General features: G+C 39.2%; 1 protein-coding gene and 1 long non-coding RNA gene across 13 annotated transcripts in view; one reads left to right on the top strand and one right to left on the bottom strand.

Moving 5' to 3' along the window:
• Positions 1-465: 465 nt before the first annotated feature.
• Positions 466-9,284, top strand: LOC123571395 (uncharacterized). Its single transcript, XR_006695547.3, has 3 exons — positions 466-595; positions 8,734-8,771; positions 9,148-9,284. It is a non-coding gene; the product is annotated as an uncharacterized lncRNA (long non-coding RNA).
• A 7,743-nt stretch (positions 9,285-17,027) lies between these two features.
• Positions 17,028-17,925, bottom strand: part of RRAGB (Ras related GTP binding B) — a 38,260-nt gene continuing 37,362 nt past the window's right edge. For all 12 annotated transcript variants that reach the window (XR_012430394.1, XR_012430395.1, XR_012430401.1 and 9 more), the window contains one exon: positions 17,028-17,556. Coding sequence is in view for 6 of the 12 variants with exons in the window: in XM_015443267.2 (XP_015298753.1) it covers positions 17,459-17,556 (98 nt within the window). In the remaining 6 variants the exon portion in view is untranslated. The remainder of the gene's footprint in view (positions 17,557-17,925) is intronic.

The following is a 17,925-nucleotide window of genomic DNA, read 5'->3' as shown; positions in this document are numbered from 1 at the left end:
CCCCATCCTATCAAACTGGTAGGAACATCAACACAAATCATTAGTAATGCACCTCATCTACATTCCATGCTCTCCTTCTTCAGCATTGCATAAAGGTATAATACACCTTTAATTAATTAATTCAGCCTCCTAATGCACATTAACAAAGCCCCTGCTAGACTCTGTTCCATAATGGTAAACCTGTATGATCACTTGATATTAACATTTTAGGGAATGATCATGGATTTGTTTCCAGACTTGGAAAATTTGAGGTGCCCTGAAGATAATCCTAGTGGAGATATCATGTAAGCATTTGCACATATTACATAGGCAGTTGTAGAGATCATATAGGCATTTGGAAGGCTTAGCATATAATGGAATTTGAAGCATATAAACTTGTCTAGGTAAACAGTACAGCTGAGACAGGCCTTTTCTTTTTTGCGAAGGATACTGACAAGAGCAGCCAAAGAGGTGGGGGCAACTATGCTATCAAGAAAGGGAACAGAGTGTTCCAAAAAGAAGTGAGTGCTCAGTTGGCTGAATAGGAACAGCTACAGTCTGCAGCTCCCAGCGTGATCAACGCAGAAGATGGGTGATTTCTGCATTTCCAACTGAGGTACGTGGCTCATCTCATTGGGACTGGTTGGACAGTGGGTGCAGCCCAAGGACGGCAAGCCAAAGCAGGGCGGGACATCATCTCATCCGGGAAGCACAAGGGGTCGGGGGATTTCCCTTTCCTAGCCAAGGGAAACCGTGACAGACTGTACTGGGAAAACTGGGACACTCCCGCCTTAATACCACGCTTTTTCAATGGTCTTAACAAACAGCACATGAGGAGATTATTTCCTGCACCTGGCTTACCAGCTCCCATACCCACAGAGCCTTGCTCACTGCTAGTGCAGCAGTCCAAGATGGAACTGTGAGGTGGCAGCCTGGCTGTGGGAGGGGCATCTGCCATTGCTGAAGCTTGAGTAGGTAAAAAAAGTGGCTGGGAAGCTCAAACTGGGTGGAGCCCATGGCAGCACAATGAGGCCTGCCTGCCTCTGTAGACTCCACCTCTGGGAGCAGGGCATAGCTGAACAAAAGGCAGCAGAAACTTCTGCAGACTTAAACGTCCCTGTCTGACAGCTCTGAAGAGAGCAGTGGTTATCCCAGCACAGTGTTTGAGCTCTGAGAATGGACAGACTGCCTCCTCAAGTGGGTCCCTGACCCCTGTGTAGCCTAACTGGGAGACACCTCCCAGTAGGGGCTGACAGACACCTCATACAACCAGGTGCCCCTCTCAGACAAAGCTTCCAGAGGAAGGATCAGGCAGCAATATTTGCTGTTCTTCAGCCTCCACTGGTGATACTAAGGCAAACAGGGTCTACAGTGGACCTCCAGCAAACTCCAACAGACCTGCAGCAGAGGGACCTGACTGCTGGAAGGAAAACTAACAAACAGAAAGGAATAGCATCAACATCAACAAAAAGGTCATCCATACCAAAACCCTATCTGTAGGTCACCATCATCAAAGACCAAAGGTAGATACAACCACAAAGATGGGGAGAAATCAGAGCAGAAAAGCTGAAAATTCTAAAAACCAGAGAGCCTCTTCTCCTCCAAAGAATAGCAGCTCCTTGGCAGCAACGGAAGAAAGCTGGACTGAGAATGACTTTGACGACTTGACAGAAGTAGGCTTCAGAAGGTCAGTAACAACAAACTTCTCTGAGCTAAAAGAGGATGTCCAAACCCATCGCAAGGAAGCTAAAAACCTTGAGAAAAGGTTAGACAATGGCTAACTAGAATAAACAGTGTACAGAGGACCTTAAATGACCAGATGGAACTGAAAACCATGGCACAAGAACTACATGACGCATACACAAGCTTCAGTAGCTGATTCAACCAAGTTGAAGAAAGGGTATCAATGACTGAAGATCAAATTAATGAAATGAAGTGAGAAGAGAAGTTTAGAGAAAAAAGAGTAAAAAGAAACGAATCAAAGCCTCCAAGAAATATGGGACTAGGTGAAAAGACCAAATCTACATTTGACTGGTGTACCTGAAAGTGACAGGGAGTATGGAACCAAGCTGGAAAACACTCTTCAGGATATTATCCAGGAGAACTTTCCCAACCTACCAAGGCAGGCCAACATTCACATTCGGGAAATACAGAGAATACCACAAAGATACTTCTCGAGAAGAGCAACCCCAAGACACCTAATTGTCAGATTCACGAAGGTTGCAACGAAGGAAAAAATGTTAAGGGCAGCCAGAGAGAAAGGTCAGGTTACCCACAAAGGGAAGCCCGTCACACTAACAGCAGATCTCTCGGCAGAAACTCTCCAAACCAGAAGAGAGTGGGGGTCAATATTCAACATTCTTAAAGAAAAGAATTTTCAACCCAGAATTTCATATCCAGCCAAACTAAGCTTCATAAGTGAAGGAGAAATAAAATCCTTTACAGACAAGCAAATGCTGAGAGATTTTGTCACCATCTGGCCTGCCTTACAAGAGCTCCTGAAGGAAGCACTAAACATGGAACGGGACAAGCAGTACCAGCCACTGAAAAACTTGCCAAACTGTAAAGACTGTCAATGCTAGGAAGAAACTGCATCAGCTAATGGGCAAAATAACCAGTTAACATCATAATGACAGGATAAAATTCACACATAACAATATTAACCTTAAATGTAAATGGGATAAATGCCCCAATTAGAAGACACAGACTGGTAAATTGGATAGTCAAGACCCATCAGTGTGCTGTATTCAGGAGACCCATCTCACGTGCAGAGACACACATAGGCTCAAAATAAAGGGATACAGGAAGATCTATCAAGGAAATGGAAAGCAAAAAAAAAAGTAGGGACTGCAATCCCAGTCTATGATAAAACAGACTTTAAACCAACAAAGATCAAAAGAGACAAGGCCATTACATAATGGGAAAGGGATCAATTCAACAAGAAGAGCTAACTATCCTAAATATATATGCACCCAATATAGGAGCACCCAGATTCATAAAGCAAGTCCTTAGATACCTACAAAGAGACTTAGACTCTCACACAAAAATAATGGGAGACTTTAACACCCCACTGTCAATATTTGACAGATCAATGAGATAGAAGGTTAACAAGGATATCCAGGAACTGAACTCAGTTCAGCACCAAGCAGACCTAATGGACATCTATAGAACTCTCCACCCCAAATTAACAGAATATATACATTCTTCTAAGCACGACATCACATTTATTCCAAAACTGACCACATAGTTGGAAGTAAAGTACTCCTCAGCAAATGTAAAAGAACAGAAATCACAACAAACTATCTCTCAGACCACAGTGCAATCAAATTAGAACTCAGGATTAAGAAACTCACTCAAAACCACACAAATACATGGAAACTGAACAACCTGCTCCAGAATGACTACTGGGTACATAAAGAAATGAAGGCCTAAATAAAGATGTTCTTTGAAACCAATGAGAACAAAGACACAACATACCAGAATCTCTGGGACAGTGTGTAGAGGGAAATTTATAGCACTTAGTGCCCATAAGAGAAAGCAGGAAAGATCTAAAATCAACACCCTAACATTACAATTAAAAGAACTAGGGAAGCAAAAGCAAACAAATTCAAAAGCTAGCAGAAGGCAAGAAATAACTAAGAGCAGAACTGAAGGAGATAGAGACACAAAAAAACCCTTCAAAAAATCTATGAATCCAGAAGCTGGTTTTTTGAAAAGATCAACAAAATAGATAGACTGCTAGCAAGACTAATAATGAAGAAAAAAGAGAAGAATCAAATAGATGCAATAAAAAATGATAAAGGGGGTATCACAATTGATGCCACAGAAATACAAACTACCATCAGAGAATACTACTAACACCTCTGTGCAAATAAACTAGAAAATCTAGAAGAAATGGATGAATTCCTAGACACATACACCCTCCCAAGACTAAACCAGGAAGAAGTTGAATCCCTGAATAGACCAATAACAGGCTCTGAAGTTGAGGCAATAATTAATAGCCTACCAACCAAAAAAAGTCCAGGACCAGATGGATTCACAGCCAAACTCTAGCAGAGGTACAAAGAGGAGCTGATATCATTCCTTCTGAAACTATTCCAATCAACAGAAAAAGAGGGAATCCTCCCTAACTCATTTTATGAGGCCAGCATCATCCTGACACCAAAGCCTGGCAGAGACACAACAAAAAAAGAGAATTTTAGTCCAATATCCCTCATGAACATCAATGCAAAAATCCTCAATAAAATACTGGCAAACCAAATCCAGCAGCACATCAAAAAGCTTATCCACTATGATTAAGTTGGCTTCATCCCTGGGATGCAAGGCTGGTTCAACATATGCAAATCAATAAACAATGCATCATATAAACAGAACCAAAGACAAAAACCTTCCAACCCAAACGTCCATCAGTGACAGACTGGATTAAGAAAATGTGGCACATATACACCATGGAATACTATGCAGCCATAAAAAAGGATGAGTTTGTGTCCTTTGTAGGGAAATGGATGCAGCTGGAAACCATCATTCTCAGCAAACTATCGCAAGAACAGAAAACCAAACACTGCATGTTCTCACTCATAGGTGGGAACTGAACAATGAGATCACTTGGACTCGGGAAGGGGGACATCACACACCGGGGCCTATTATGGGGAGGGGGAAGCGGGGAGGGATTGCATTGGGAGTTATACCTGATGTAAAGGACGAGTTGATGGGTGCTGACGAGTTGATGGGTGCAGCACACCAACATGGCACAAGTATATATATGTAACAAACCTGCACGTTATGCACATGTACCCTAGAACTTAAAGTATAATAATAAAAAAAAGACAAAAACCACCTGATTATCTCAATAGATGCAGAAAAGGCCTTTGACAAAATTCGACAGCCCTTCATGCTAAAAATTCTCAATGAACTAGGTAGTGATGGGACGTATCTCAAAATAATAAGAGCTATTTATGACAAACCCACAGCCAATATCATACTGAATGGGCAAAAACTGTAAGCATTACCTTTGAAAACTGGCACAAGATAGGGATGCCCTCTCTCACCACTCCTATTCAACATAGTATTGGAAGTTCTGGCCAGGGCAATCAGGCAGAAGAAAGAAATAAAGGGTATTCAATCAGGAAAAGAGGAAGTTAAATTGTCCCTGTTTGCAGATGACGTGATTGTATATTTAGAAAATGCCATCATCTCAGCCCAAAATCTCCTTAAGCTGATAAGCAACTTCAGCAAAGTCTCAGGATACAAAATCAATGTGCAAAAATCACAAGCATTCCTATACACCAGTAACAGACAAACAGAGAACCAAATCATGAGTGAACTCCCATTCACAATTGCTTCAAAGAGAATAAAACACCTAGGAATCCAACTTACAAGGGAAGTGAAGGACCTCTTCAAGGAGAACTACAAACCACTGCTTGACGAAATAAAAGAGGACACAAACAAATGGAAGAACATTCCATGCTCATGGATAGGAAGAATCCATGCTCATGGATAGGAAGAATCAATATTATGAAAACGGCCATATTGCCCAAGGTAATTTGTAGATTCAAAGCCATCCCCATCAAGCTGCCAATGACTTTCTTCATAGAATTGGAAACAACTATTTTAAAGTTCATATGGAACCAAAAAAGAGCCCACATTGTCAAGACAATCCTAAGCAACAAGAACAAAGCTGGAGGCATCATGCTACCTGACTTCAAACTATACTACAAAGCTATAGTAATCAAAACATCATGGTACTGGTACCAAAACAGAGATAGATACCAATGGGACAGAACAGAGGCCTCAGAAATAACACCACACATCTACAACCATCTGATCTTTGACAAATCTGACAAAAACAAGAAATGGGGAAAGGATTCCCTATTTAATAAATGGTGCTGGGAAAACTGGCTAGCCATATGTAGAAAGCTGAAACTGGATCCCTTCCTTACACCTTATACAAAAATTAATTTAAGATGGATTAAAGACTTAAATGTTAGACCTGAAACCATAAAAAACCCTAGAAGAAAACCTAGGTAATACCATTCAGGACATAGGCATGGGCAAGGACTTCATGACTAAAACACCAAAAGCAATGGCAACAAAAGAACAAAAGCCACAAATGAGATCTAATTAAACTGAAGAGCTTCTGCACAGCAAAAGAAACTGCCATCAGAGTGAACAGGCAACCTACAGAATGGGAGAAAGTTTTTGCAATCTACCCATTTGACAAAGGGCTAATATACAGAATCTACAAAGAACTTAAACAAATTTACAAGAAAAAATCAAACAACCCTATCAAAAAGTGGGCAAAGGATCTGAACAGACACTTCTCAAAAGAAGACATTTACATGGCCAACAAACGTGAAAAAAAAGTTCATCATCACGGTCATCAGAGAAATGCAAATTAAAACCACAATGAGATACCATCTCACACCAGTTAGAATGGCAATCATTAAAAAGTCAGGAAACAACAGGTGCTGGAGAGGATGTGGAGAAATAGGAATGCTTTTACACTGCTGGTGGGAGTATAAACTAGTTCAACCACTGTGTGTGGTGATTCCTCAAGGATCTACAACTAGAAATACCATTTGACCCTGCAATTCCATTACTGGGTACATACACAAAGGATTATAAATCATGCTACTATAAAGACACATGCACACGTATGTTTATTGTGGCACTATTCACAATAGTAAAGACTTGGAACCAACCCAAATGTCCATCAATGATAGACTGGATTAAGAAAATGTCGCACATATACACCCTGGAATACTATGCAGCCATAAACAAGGATGAGTTCATGTCCTTTGCAGGGACATGGATGAAGCTGGAAATCATTCTGAGCATACAGAAACCAAACACCACATGTTCTCACTCATAGGTAGGAAATGAACAATGAGAACACTTGCACACAGGGTGGGGAACATCATACACTGGGGCCTTTCGTGGGTTGGGGGAATGGGGGAGGGATAGCATTAGGAGAAATACCTAATGTAAATGATGAATTAATGAGTACAGCATACCAACATGGCACATGTATATATATGTAACAAACTTGCATGTTGTGCACATGTACCCTACAAACTATTAAAAAAAAAACATTAAAAAAAAAGAAAAAGTGAATGCTCACCAGAGCCAGATATGGCTTTAATAGTCAAAGATGAATACTAAAACGTGTCCATTGAATTTCATGGTATGGATGGCACTGGTGATCTTAACAAGAGCTATTTTGGTGGAATGGTGAGGACAGAAGCCAGAATGGAGTAGGTAGAGGAATGAATGAGAGTTGAGGAAACAGAATTGTTTTTTAATAAAACTATAAATAAGTTAGCAACTTATAACGACGGCTTTTAAAAATAATTATGCAAGTTATCTTTTGATCTTTTTCAGTGTATACACTTAGGTGTAATTAGTACTTTCAACTCCCTGAAAGTCTAAGACTTAGTAACTGGTCATTTTCCTCTGGTACAAATTTGAATTATACAAAAGCAAGTCACCCTCCCCTCTTAAAAATAATCAGCATCCCTAATCTTTTTTTTTTCTCTGTACTTGTTGTTATATAGGCAGCACTCTTATCAAGTGAGAAAAAGAATTCTTTGTGAAAAACAGTTATCAAGGAAACTTAACAAAATTGAAAGGGATTAACTTGTGTTGTGAGACAAAGCATAGGAAATACATAACTCAACAGAAATGATTCCAGAAAATAGCCAGGCACTTAAATCAACATTTTCACTTTTACAGTTCTAGAATTTTTAAGATCTCTGATGACACCCCCTCATAAATGCCAAGAGTCAGCTATGCGTATCTCCATTTATCAACTCAATCCATAGACATAATTATAAGCAGCCGCTTGTGGCAAAATCTATTTTCCTACAACAACATCCATTCTTCCCTTGCTCCTTAGTAACAAAACATTATTTCATTTGCGGAGGCAATGTACCTAACTAAAAGATGGCAGCCGGGCACAGCGGCTTACTCCTGTAATCCCAATACTCTGGGAAGCCGAGGCAGGTGGATCACTTGAAGTCAGGAGTTTGAGACCAGCCTGGCCAACATAGTGAAACCCCACCCCTACTAAAATACAAAAATTAGCTGGGTGTGGTGGCGCGTGCCTGTAGTCCCAGCTACTTCAGAGGCTGAGGCATGAGAATCACTTGAACCCAGGAGGTGAAGGTTGCAGTGAGCCGAGACTGCGCCACTGCACTCCAGCCTGGGCGACAGAGTGAGACTCCGTCTCAATAAATACATAAATAAAATAAAAGATGACATTTCTGAATCTCCCTTGTAGGTACATATGATTGTGTGACTAGATTCTGGACAGTGAGATATGAATGAGTGCTGTATGTGGTTTTCAGGAAGTCTGCTAAAATATTCTGTTGGCTGAAATGTGGATGTGATGGCTAGAGTTTAAATAGCCATATTGGACCATGAGGTAACCTTTTAAAGATAACAAAGCAACAAGCTAGAAGGAGCCTGAGTCTCTGATTTTACCATACAGCCAAGTCTTAGAGGATCTATCTCCAAACTTCTATTATTTGAGGAAAAAAAAAAAAAGTCTTATTTAAGCTACTCCATTTTGGGTTTAATCCTAGACAATATGATACTCTACTGTATTTCATTAAGTTGCTGCATCAGATGTACATCTTTAATCCACTGTTAGGTATTTGAAATGTTCCTATTGTTTGCTATTATTTATAATGCAGCATTAGTCATATTTTTAAAATTTTCCCTCTAAAACCACATATACTTTTGGTATTTTCTTAGGATATCTTGCCACAAAGGAATCATCACCACATCAAAGGGTAAGAAAAATTTTGTAGTATTATTTTTGCCAGATCCCTTGTCAGAAAGGACCGATTTGGAGCTTTCAGCAATATGCAAAGTATATTTCAGCAATATGCTGACAATAGCCCTGTCATTTTTTGCATTTGAATGGTACATAATAGTACCTTAAAATGTATTTTTGATAGCTGCACAGGCAATGCATTTTTTTCTACTTCAGGATCTACTTTGTGTATCACCTCATGCATTCTCCCCTACTTGAAAGGAAGCTCTCTAATGAGGCTGAAGCAAAGCCAGTGCATCTTTGATTTCCCTAGTATATTAGTTTTTATTTCTGTGTAACAAATTACACTAAAACTGAATGGCTTAAAACAATAAGCATTTATCATTTCACAGTTTCTGCAGGTCAAGAAACTAGGTGAGGCTTAGCTGAGTGTCTCTGCCTCAAGGATTCAAGACCTTCCTGGCAATCAAGGTGTTGGCTGGGGCTCTGGTCTCATCTGAAGGTTATACTGAGGGAGGATCTGCTTCCAAGCTCACTTATGTGGTTATTGGAAGAATTCAACAACCTTGTGAGCTACTGGACCGAGGGTCTCAGCTTCTTGCTAGTTGTTGGTCAGAGGCCATCCTCAGTTCCTCAGTTCTCAATGCTGAACATGCAAGAAAAGGTAAGCTAGACAGAAGCCACAGTCTTTTTGTAACCTAATCTAAGTGACATCTCATCATTTTTGCAAAATTCTGTTTGTCAGAAGAGAGTCATTAATCCAGTCTACACTTAAGGGGAAGGGAAAATACAAATGCATGGAGACTGCCTATCACAACTACTGAGGGTCCTGGAGTAAGCATTTGTTTTAATTTGTAAACTGTCAAGTAAAATTTGGATATTAAACAGAGGTGATCATTTAGATTGTTTACCTACTCTAACTTTTACATGTGTCATACATTATTTGTCCTTTTGGTGTTTTTTTCCTATATAAATTTATTTTAATAAATATATTTATTATATATTTTAAATAACCACTCTGTTATAACAATTTTAAGTTGAAATTTCTACTTGATGATCATGTGGAATACTTGCAATGTGTGGTCTGCCAAGTCTATTTAGAATGACTGATGTTCATAAGTTATGATCAGCCTGAAATTTTCATTTGTGGTAAAGTTATTTTGAGGTTTGGGGATCAAACCTTATTTGTCTCATCAAGCTAGACAGCACAGCATCCTTTTCTGTATTTTGAAATAGTACAATACAGGATTAACTCTTCTTGAAACAGTTGGAAAAAATTCATCAGGGTCTATTTGTGACACAAAGAGATGTGAAATTCCTTAGTAACATTTTCATATAATCTTCATTTGCTAATGATTATTCATATTCTTCAGCTGCAGTGTCCAACATGGCAGCCACTAGTCACATCTGGCTATATTAATTTAAATTTAATTAAAATTAAATAAAAAATTATTTGCTTAGTTTTGTTAGCCACATTTCAAGTGTTCAATAGCCACATGTGCTGAGTGGCTACCATAGTGAACAGCACAGATTAGAAAATTTCCATTTCCATCATCACAGAGACCTCTATTGGACAGTGCTGTCTTAGAGCAAGTTTGTATGGAAAGTATAGGTGAGGCTGGCTTGGAATCAGAACTGGGTTTAAGTGCCAACTACGCTCTTCACTAATTTGTGACACTGGATAAATCACAACCTTGTTGATGCTCAGTTGCCTTATCTATAAAACTGTGCTACTACCTTTCCTATCCATTTCACAAGATTCTTGGGAAGAACATAAAAGACAATGTATGAGAAACTAATGTGAGAACTATAAAATATATTCACAAGACAGAATTATTATAAGTTTAGAGAGATTTTTGATTAAAGTACAAATTGGTCTCTTCATACAAAATAAAGAAATAACAATACCCATTTCATAGGGCTGCTGTGACAGTTAAGTGAGTGAATACATGTCACAACAATTAGATCCTATGCCTGGCACGTCTTAACAGATCAGTAAATATTATTTGCTATTCTTGTTGTAGGCATTCAGCCACTCAATATTAAGGACATATACAGGCCTGAAAGTAAGCTTAAGGAGTTATCCATTTCAATCCCTCACTTTTTCAGAAAATGACAATATAGTTTTGCATTGCTTAATGATGATATGTTCTGGGAAATGGGTCGTCAGACAATTTTGTTATTGTGCAAACATCATAGAGTATACTTATACAAACCTAGGTGGTATAGCCTAGTACACACCTAGGCTATATAATATAGCCTATCACTCCTAGGCTACAAACCTGTACAGCATGTGACTGTACTCAATATTGTAGGCAATTATAACACAATGGCAGGTAATGTGTCATGCTACAATGTTAGATGGCTACAATTCCACTAGGATATAGGAATTTTTCAGCTCCATTATAGTCTTAGGAAGCTACCATCAGCTCCATTATAGTCTTAGGAAGCTACCATCATATATGTGATCTGTTTAACCAAAATGTCATTATGTGGCGCACAACTGTATATGTTCAAGAGTCTGAGATTCTACATCAGCTATCTATTCTAATGCTTGTGGCAAGCTATTTCCTCCTTTCTTTATAAATTTTAAATAACTATTTAATTATTTTCTTTATCTACACTCACCATTGAGTTGATCTCATCCAATGTCAAAACTAAATTTGAATCTGTAGCTCAACCTCTCCTCTGAGTTTGACACTCATGCATCATACTCATATTCATACTCATACTCAGCAACTCCATCTGTGTATTGCAGGTATCTCAAGCTTACCATACCATGTGCAAAACTCCCAAGCCTTGTTTTCTTCCTTAAGCCAGGTTCTCCCTCAACATTCTCAGTTTCAGGCAGCTTCATTAATCCAGTTGCTCTAGCCAAAAACGTTGAAGTTATCTGATTCCTCTTTCTCCTATACACTTCATTAAGAAACCCTGTTGATGTGGCATTAGAAACTTAGCAAGAATCCTACCACTTCTCATCACTTCCTCTGGTACCATTCTGACCCAAGCCAAGCCACCATCATCTCTCACTTATTACTTTAATAGTTGTATTAGTCAAGGTTCTCCAGAGGGACAGAAACACACACATGTATATCCAGAGGAGATACACACACACGTACTCCCCTGTGTATATGTGTATACACACATACATATGCTCCCTCATGTGTGTATATATGCTCCCCCCACACATGGGGGAGCACATTAGGGAAAATTGGCTCACACAGTTACAAGGTAAAGTCTCACAATAGGCTATCTGCAAGGTGGGGAAAGACAGAAGCCAGGAGCATGGCTCAGTCTAAGTCTGAAAGCCTCAAAACCAGGGAAGCTGACAGTGCAGCCCTCAGCCTAAGGCCAAAGGGTCAAGAGCCCCCTGGGAAGCTGCTGGTGCAAGTTCTAGAGTCCAAAGGCCAAAGAACCTGGAGTCTGATGTCCCAGGGCAGGAGGAAAGGAAGCCAAGCATCGGGCATAGCATGGGAAGCAAGAGAACAAGCAGATTCAGTAAACCAGCTGCTTTTATCCCCCTTCTTCCGCCTGCTTTGTTCTAGCAGTACTGGCAGCCGACTGCATGGTGCCCACCCACACTGAAGGTGTCTTCCTCTCCCAGTCCACTGACTCAAGTGTCAATCTCTCCTGGCAACACCCTCACAGACACACCCAGAAACAATACTTTACCAGATAGCTAGGCATCCCTCAATCCAGTCAAGTTGATACCTAATATTACGTATCACAATAGCTTCTTCACTGGTCTCCCTGCTTTTACTCTTATCTCCAAATTGTCTATTCTTTAGCTGTGATCTTTTTTAAAAAGTAAGTCTGATCACATCACCCCTCTGCTCATAACTTTCTAGTGGCTTTCCCGTCTTACTGGTAGTAAACACAAACATCCTTACAATTGATTAAAGGGTCCTACACAGTCTTCTCTCCCACCCCATGTCTATCTAATTCCTCACCTTAATCTCCTATTCTTCTTACCACTCTTACCTCCACATTGGCTTTGCTGCTGCCTCTCTAATATTCTGAGAATCCTCCCACCTCAGGGACTTTGTACTTGCTGTTTTCTCTGCCTAAAATGTCTTTTTTTTTTTTTTTTTTTTTAACGTGCTATACACATGGCTCTCACATTTTATTCAGTTCTTTGTTCAGATGTCATTTCATGTTAGAGGCTATCTCTGATCTCCCTAACTAAATAAATCCCTGTTTTAGTTTCTCTGATGGTTAATTTTACATGTTGACTTGACTAGGCTGCAAGGTGCCCAGATTAAATATCTAGTGAAATATTATTTTAGGTATGTCTGTCAGGGTGTTTTTAGATGAGACTAACATTTGAATCGGTAGACCGAGTAAAGCAATTGCCCTCTCTAATGTGGGTGGGCCTTATCCAATCAGCTGAAGGCCTGAATAAACAAAAAGGCTGACTCTCCCATTAGTAAGAGGGAATTTCTCCTGCCTGACTGCCTTGAGCCAGGACATCAGTCTTTTCCTGCATTCAGACTTGAACTGAAACACTGGTTCCTTCTGAGTCTCAAGCCTGCCAGGTTTTGAACTGGAACTTATATTATCAGTTCTCCTGGTTCTCTGGCCATTGGACTCAGACTGTAACTACATCATTGGCTCTCCTGGGTCTTTAACTTGCTGACTGCAGATCTTTGGACTTCTCAGCCTCCAGAATCATGTCAGCCAATTTCTAATACATTTTTACACACACACACACACACACACACACACACACACACACACACCCTATTGGTTCTGTTTCACTGGAGAACCCTGATTAATATAGTTTCCTATTGCTTCTCTAACAAATTACCACAAACTTAGTGGCTTAAAACAATAAAAATGTATTATGTTATAGTTCTGGATATCAGAAGTCTGATGTGGGTTTCACTGGGCTAAAATCTAGACGTCAGCAGGGCTCTGTTTCTTTCTTGAGACTCTAGGTAAGAATCAGTTTCCTTGCCTTTTCCAGCTTTAGTGTGATTGCTCACATTTCTTGGCTCATGGCCCCCTACCTCCATCTTCAAAGCAAAGAACAGCAAATTGAGTCTTTCTCACAGCAAGTCATTCTGACATTGACTCTCTTACCTCCCTCTCCCACATTTAAAGGGCCCTTATGATTACATTAGACCATTTGGATAAACCTGGATGATCTCCTTATGTTGGGGGCAGCTGATTAGTAGCCTAAATTCCATCTGCAACCTGACTTCCTCATTGCCATGCAACATATTCATAGGTCCAGGGATTAGGATGTAATCCTCCATGGGGCCATTATTCTGCCTGCCCCAGCCCCTTCCCACATTACTGCTTAAGTTTTCTTCATATATCTCTTTCCTAATATATTATGTTTACTTAATTGGTTGTCTGTCTCCTCTTCCTAGAATATGAACTCCATGAGTACAAGGGCTTTATTTTGTTCACTCTCATATCCTGGGCTTCAAAAACAGTGTCTGAAACATAGTAAGTATTGAAAAAATATCTTTTGACTAAATTAATGAGGCCAGAAATTTTGTTAGTGAGGGCTACAGGAGGGCCCTAACCACTTCTTGCTTTATAATGAAGAGTCAGGAATTTGAGCAGGAAATATTAAACTGGCCTATGCAAGGCACTGTCGGGAGAGACCTAAAAATGTTATAAAGTTACACACTTTCTCCCTCCTATTTTTATTAATAAATGGCCCCAGAGAAGTAGAGGCTATAACTGCTTACAGAAACCTAATTCAGGGACAAAACTTCTAAATATTAAAAAACTGTTTAGGTTTGACCTAAATCCTTCAAGCTGGAGGGGTTTTTGCTTTGTTTTCCTGGTGACTGCTTTGTACTGCCTACTGTGGTAAGGCTTCCTATGCTCCAGTAAAACCAGGAGTAAGATAGGTTCACGAGCATTTGCTTTACTATTTCAAAGTAGCCAAATAGTGGTAATATCACAGTGAGGTACCACATCTGGGTGCACCTCATACTCTCTACTCTGAATAGGCCCTTACATTCAGGAAGGCCATATAACTTCAAGGTTAAGATTAAGTATATGAGCTCCGGAGTTACACTGAATTCAAATCCCAGCTTTGCCATTACTACAGTAACTATTAGCAAGTTTCTTATTCTCTCTGAGACCAGTTTCCCCATCTTCAAAATGGAGACAGTGATAGTACTTATGCCATGGGGTTCTTGTGAAGATTAACTGAAATAATCCTTATAAAGCACTGACACTTGGTAAGTACTCAACTAAAGGATAGCACCGTTTTCATTTGGCAATCCACCTAACTCTTCTTGGTATCCTATTGAGTTAGCAAATAAAGCTGGATGAAACTGCAACAAGCTAGGTTGTCCCGATACAAATCAGTACCCATAGTCTCTTTATACTAGCAAGGGTTTCCACATGAACATATTACTTATGAAACACAAGCTTCCCAGGCATTGCTTTTGTCTACAACAGTGCTTCTCAAACTTACAGATCACTTTGAGAATCAGTGGTTTAAAACATATATATCATACTTGGTATAATGCCTTCACTTCATTATTGCCAAAGTGGTGAACACATGTTTTTCCCATACTTGTTTCCATGTCTACATTTCCTCTTTTCTTCCCTAAAGCAGTGGTTTCCAAAGTGTAATCCCTGGACCAGCAGGATCAGCATCATCTGGCAACATGTGAGTAGTGTAGATTCATGAGCCTCACCCCAGACCTGCTGAATCTGACACTTTTGGGGTGGGGCAGCAATCTGTTTTAATAAGCCCCCCTCCAAGTGATTCTGATGCATGCTCAAGTTTGAGACCCACTGCCCTATCCTACTGACATAGTTAACACGGCCTATAAAAAGCATTATTTCATTGTATCATTTCATTTCATCTCTAATTTTGATTTCTATTCTCCATCTGTTTCTGTGTGCATGCCTTCACCATCCACCTGATTCTACTTCTGTTTCAAAGTGACTGCATCTTTGGATAAATATATATCTCAAAACTTTTTTGCCTTCAGTGACAAAGACAGCTATCTGGCCATCACCATAAGAAGGATTAAGTCTAATCAGAACCTCATTTGTCTAAACTTTCAAAACATCCATGTCCAAGTTATAACTATAATCTGAGCAGGGATTGAATGAACTAAGGGCAAATAGGATAAAGATATAACTTTATGATTTTTCTGGGCTCATCTAATTTAATGTCTCTATATGTATCAATATCTATCCACCTTAAAAAGAACACATTCAAGTAGTGTGAATGTCTGATTTAGAAGTGAATCCCACTTCATTACTAGTCACAGAATATACCCCTGTTCAATGACTCTTTTCACTTTCCTGAACTCTTTTCATTTTCCTAGATGCTAATAGGATAAAGACTCTGGAATACTTAAATCTCTCCTTCTGCAGAAGATTAACACAGCTGTTGATAGAAATACTCCCATAAAATTGTTTTACAAGTTGAGAATTTTAGTCTACATAATGCAGGTCATGTAGCAAAAAAAAAAAACAAAAAAAAAAACAAAAAAAAAACATGTTTTTTGCTGCTCAGTGAAAACTCTACTTATCCCTCAACTGGGACTATTAAACTAAGGTGAGAAAAGGTGAGAGACCAGTGGTTTAGAAGAAGTTCCTTTATGACATGGAGAAGGAGAAATGGGATGAGTCTACTGTCAACGGTGCTGTACATTCCCTAAATGGTTCTGTCTTCTATTTTCCTGCAAATGGAAACTAAAAAGGTTAGGGCTTTGTGATATCAAACTCTATTTCTCACAGTTCACCGTGTTTCATTTTTTCCTTAGGGGACAAAATTAAAGTCAACTGCCAGCTTGAAAAAGGTTTTAATACTGCTTGATAGAATAATGAAGGTACATCTCATTAAGTGTTATGGAAATTACACCTAATTAACCACTCCTGGACCTCATAAATCCTATTTCCCCCCCACTTTTTATGCATTCCTTCTCCAGCTGCATCCTGAATAGACTTTCAATACACTTCAGGCATGGATTACTACCAGAGTTTCCCCAGCTGCCATCAGTCAGTACATATGGTCTGGCTTAACTTTCTTTCAAAATTGCTTTCACATAATTCCCTTGCTCAAAGGCCCACAATGCTTTCCTATATCCTATCACATTTAGATGTCTTATATCTGAATTTTTCTGGCTCGCTTTAAGGCCATAATCTGGCTACATTCTTCCCATCCAACTTTATTTTGTGCCTTCCCAACCAGAAGGTCCCTTTCACCTAGGATAACTGTGAAATTCCTTTACTGTTTCTTAGGACAAAGTTGAAGAAACAGGGAAAAGAAAAATAGACACTGAAATCCCTAACAGCAAAAGTTTATTTACAATTGAAGTTAAGGAATATTTTTAATGCATGCTGAGAAAACAGTAATACTCCAAACTTACAGGTTACTTACTGTCTGATAAGGAATACAAGATGATGCTGAGAAAGGCTTTGGCAAACACAACTATTGGAACCAGGTTGCCAGTACATTTAAACACTATTAGAACCTTGTTATCAGAAAACTTACATATCACCTACTTTTATGTAACACCAACTTCATGAACAATTCATCTTCTAACTCCTCAATGGCTATTTAAGTTAATAGCATTCAAGGTTTAACATTAAGACTAGGGAGTAGAGAAGAAATACAGAAGCAATAAGCATCACAACATTTCAGAGCCTACATATATGAATACAACATTAATTAGGAAACTTTTAATTTTTGTGTGAAACAACATTCATCAATGTTTAGCGCATGAGAAGACACTGCTTTGGTCCATCCACTCTTTCCAGCTTTTCAAAGTGTTTTCTGGCATTGCGGATGTTGATCAGAGTAGCTGCAGAAGCTGAGGGTGGGGGCGGAAACACCCAACAGAATTAAGTATGGGCAGCCAAAGGAATGTCTGACTAGTAAAACAAATAAACAAAAGAGAGCCAAATCCCTCAATGTATGTCAGAGAACATACAGGAATAGGAGGTCCCAAGTTATCAAGGTTTAATTTTTCTGAATAAGCAGAAGATTTATTCATATTCTAAACACAAAATTCCCAAAATAAATTTCCAAAATCTTTTGGTTTGGAGCTAACAACATAAAACCCATAAATTTATGTTATATTTTAATATTAACTTAAAGTAGCAAAAGCCAATGGATGAGAAATTAATTTAAACTCTGGGACCATCCTGAAAACTACTGCAAGAACCTTTATTTCAATGGT

This window comes from Macaca fascicularis, chromosome X (assembly GCF_037993035.2).
Source record: "Macaca fascicularis isolate 582-1 chromosome X, T2T-MFA8v1.1".
In the NCBI taxonomy this organism is placed as follows: Eukaryota; Metazoa; Chordata; class Mammalia; order Primates; family Cercopithecidae; genus Macaca; species Macaca fascicularis.
This window is presented reverse-complemented; position numbering and strand designations above follow the sequence as displayed.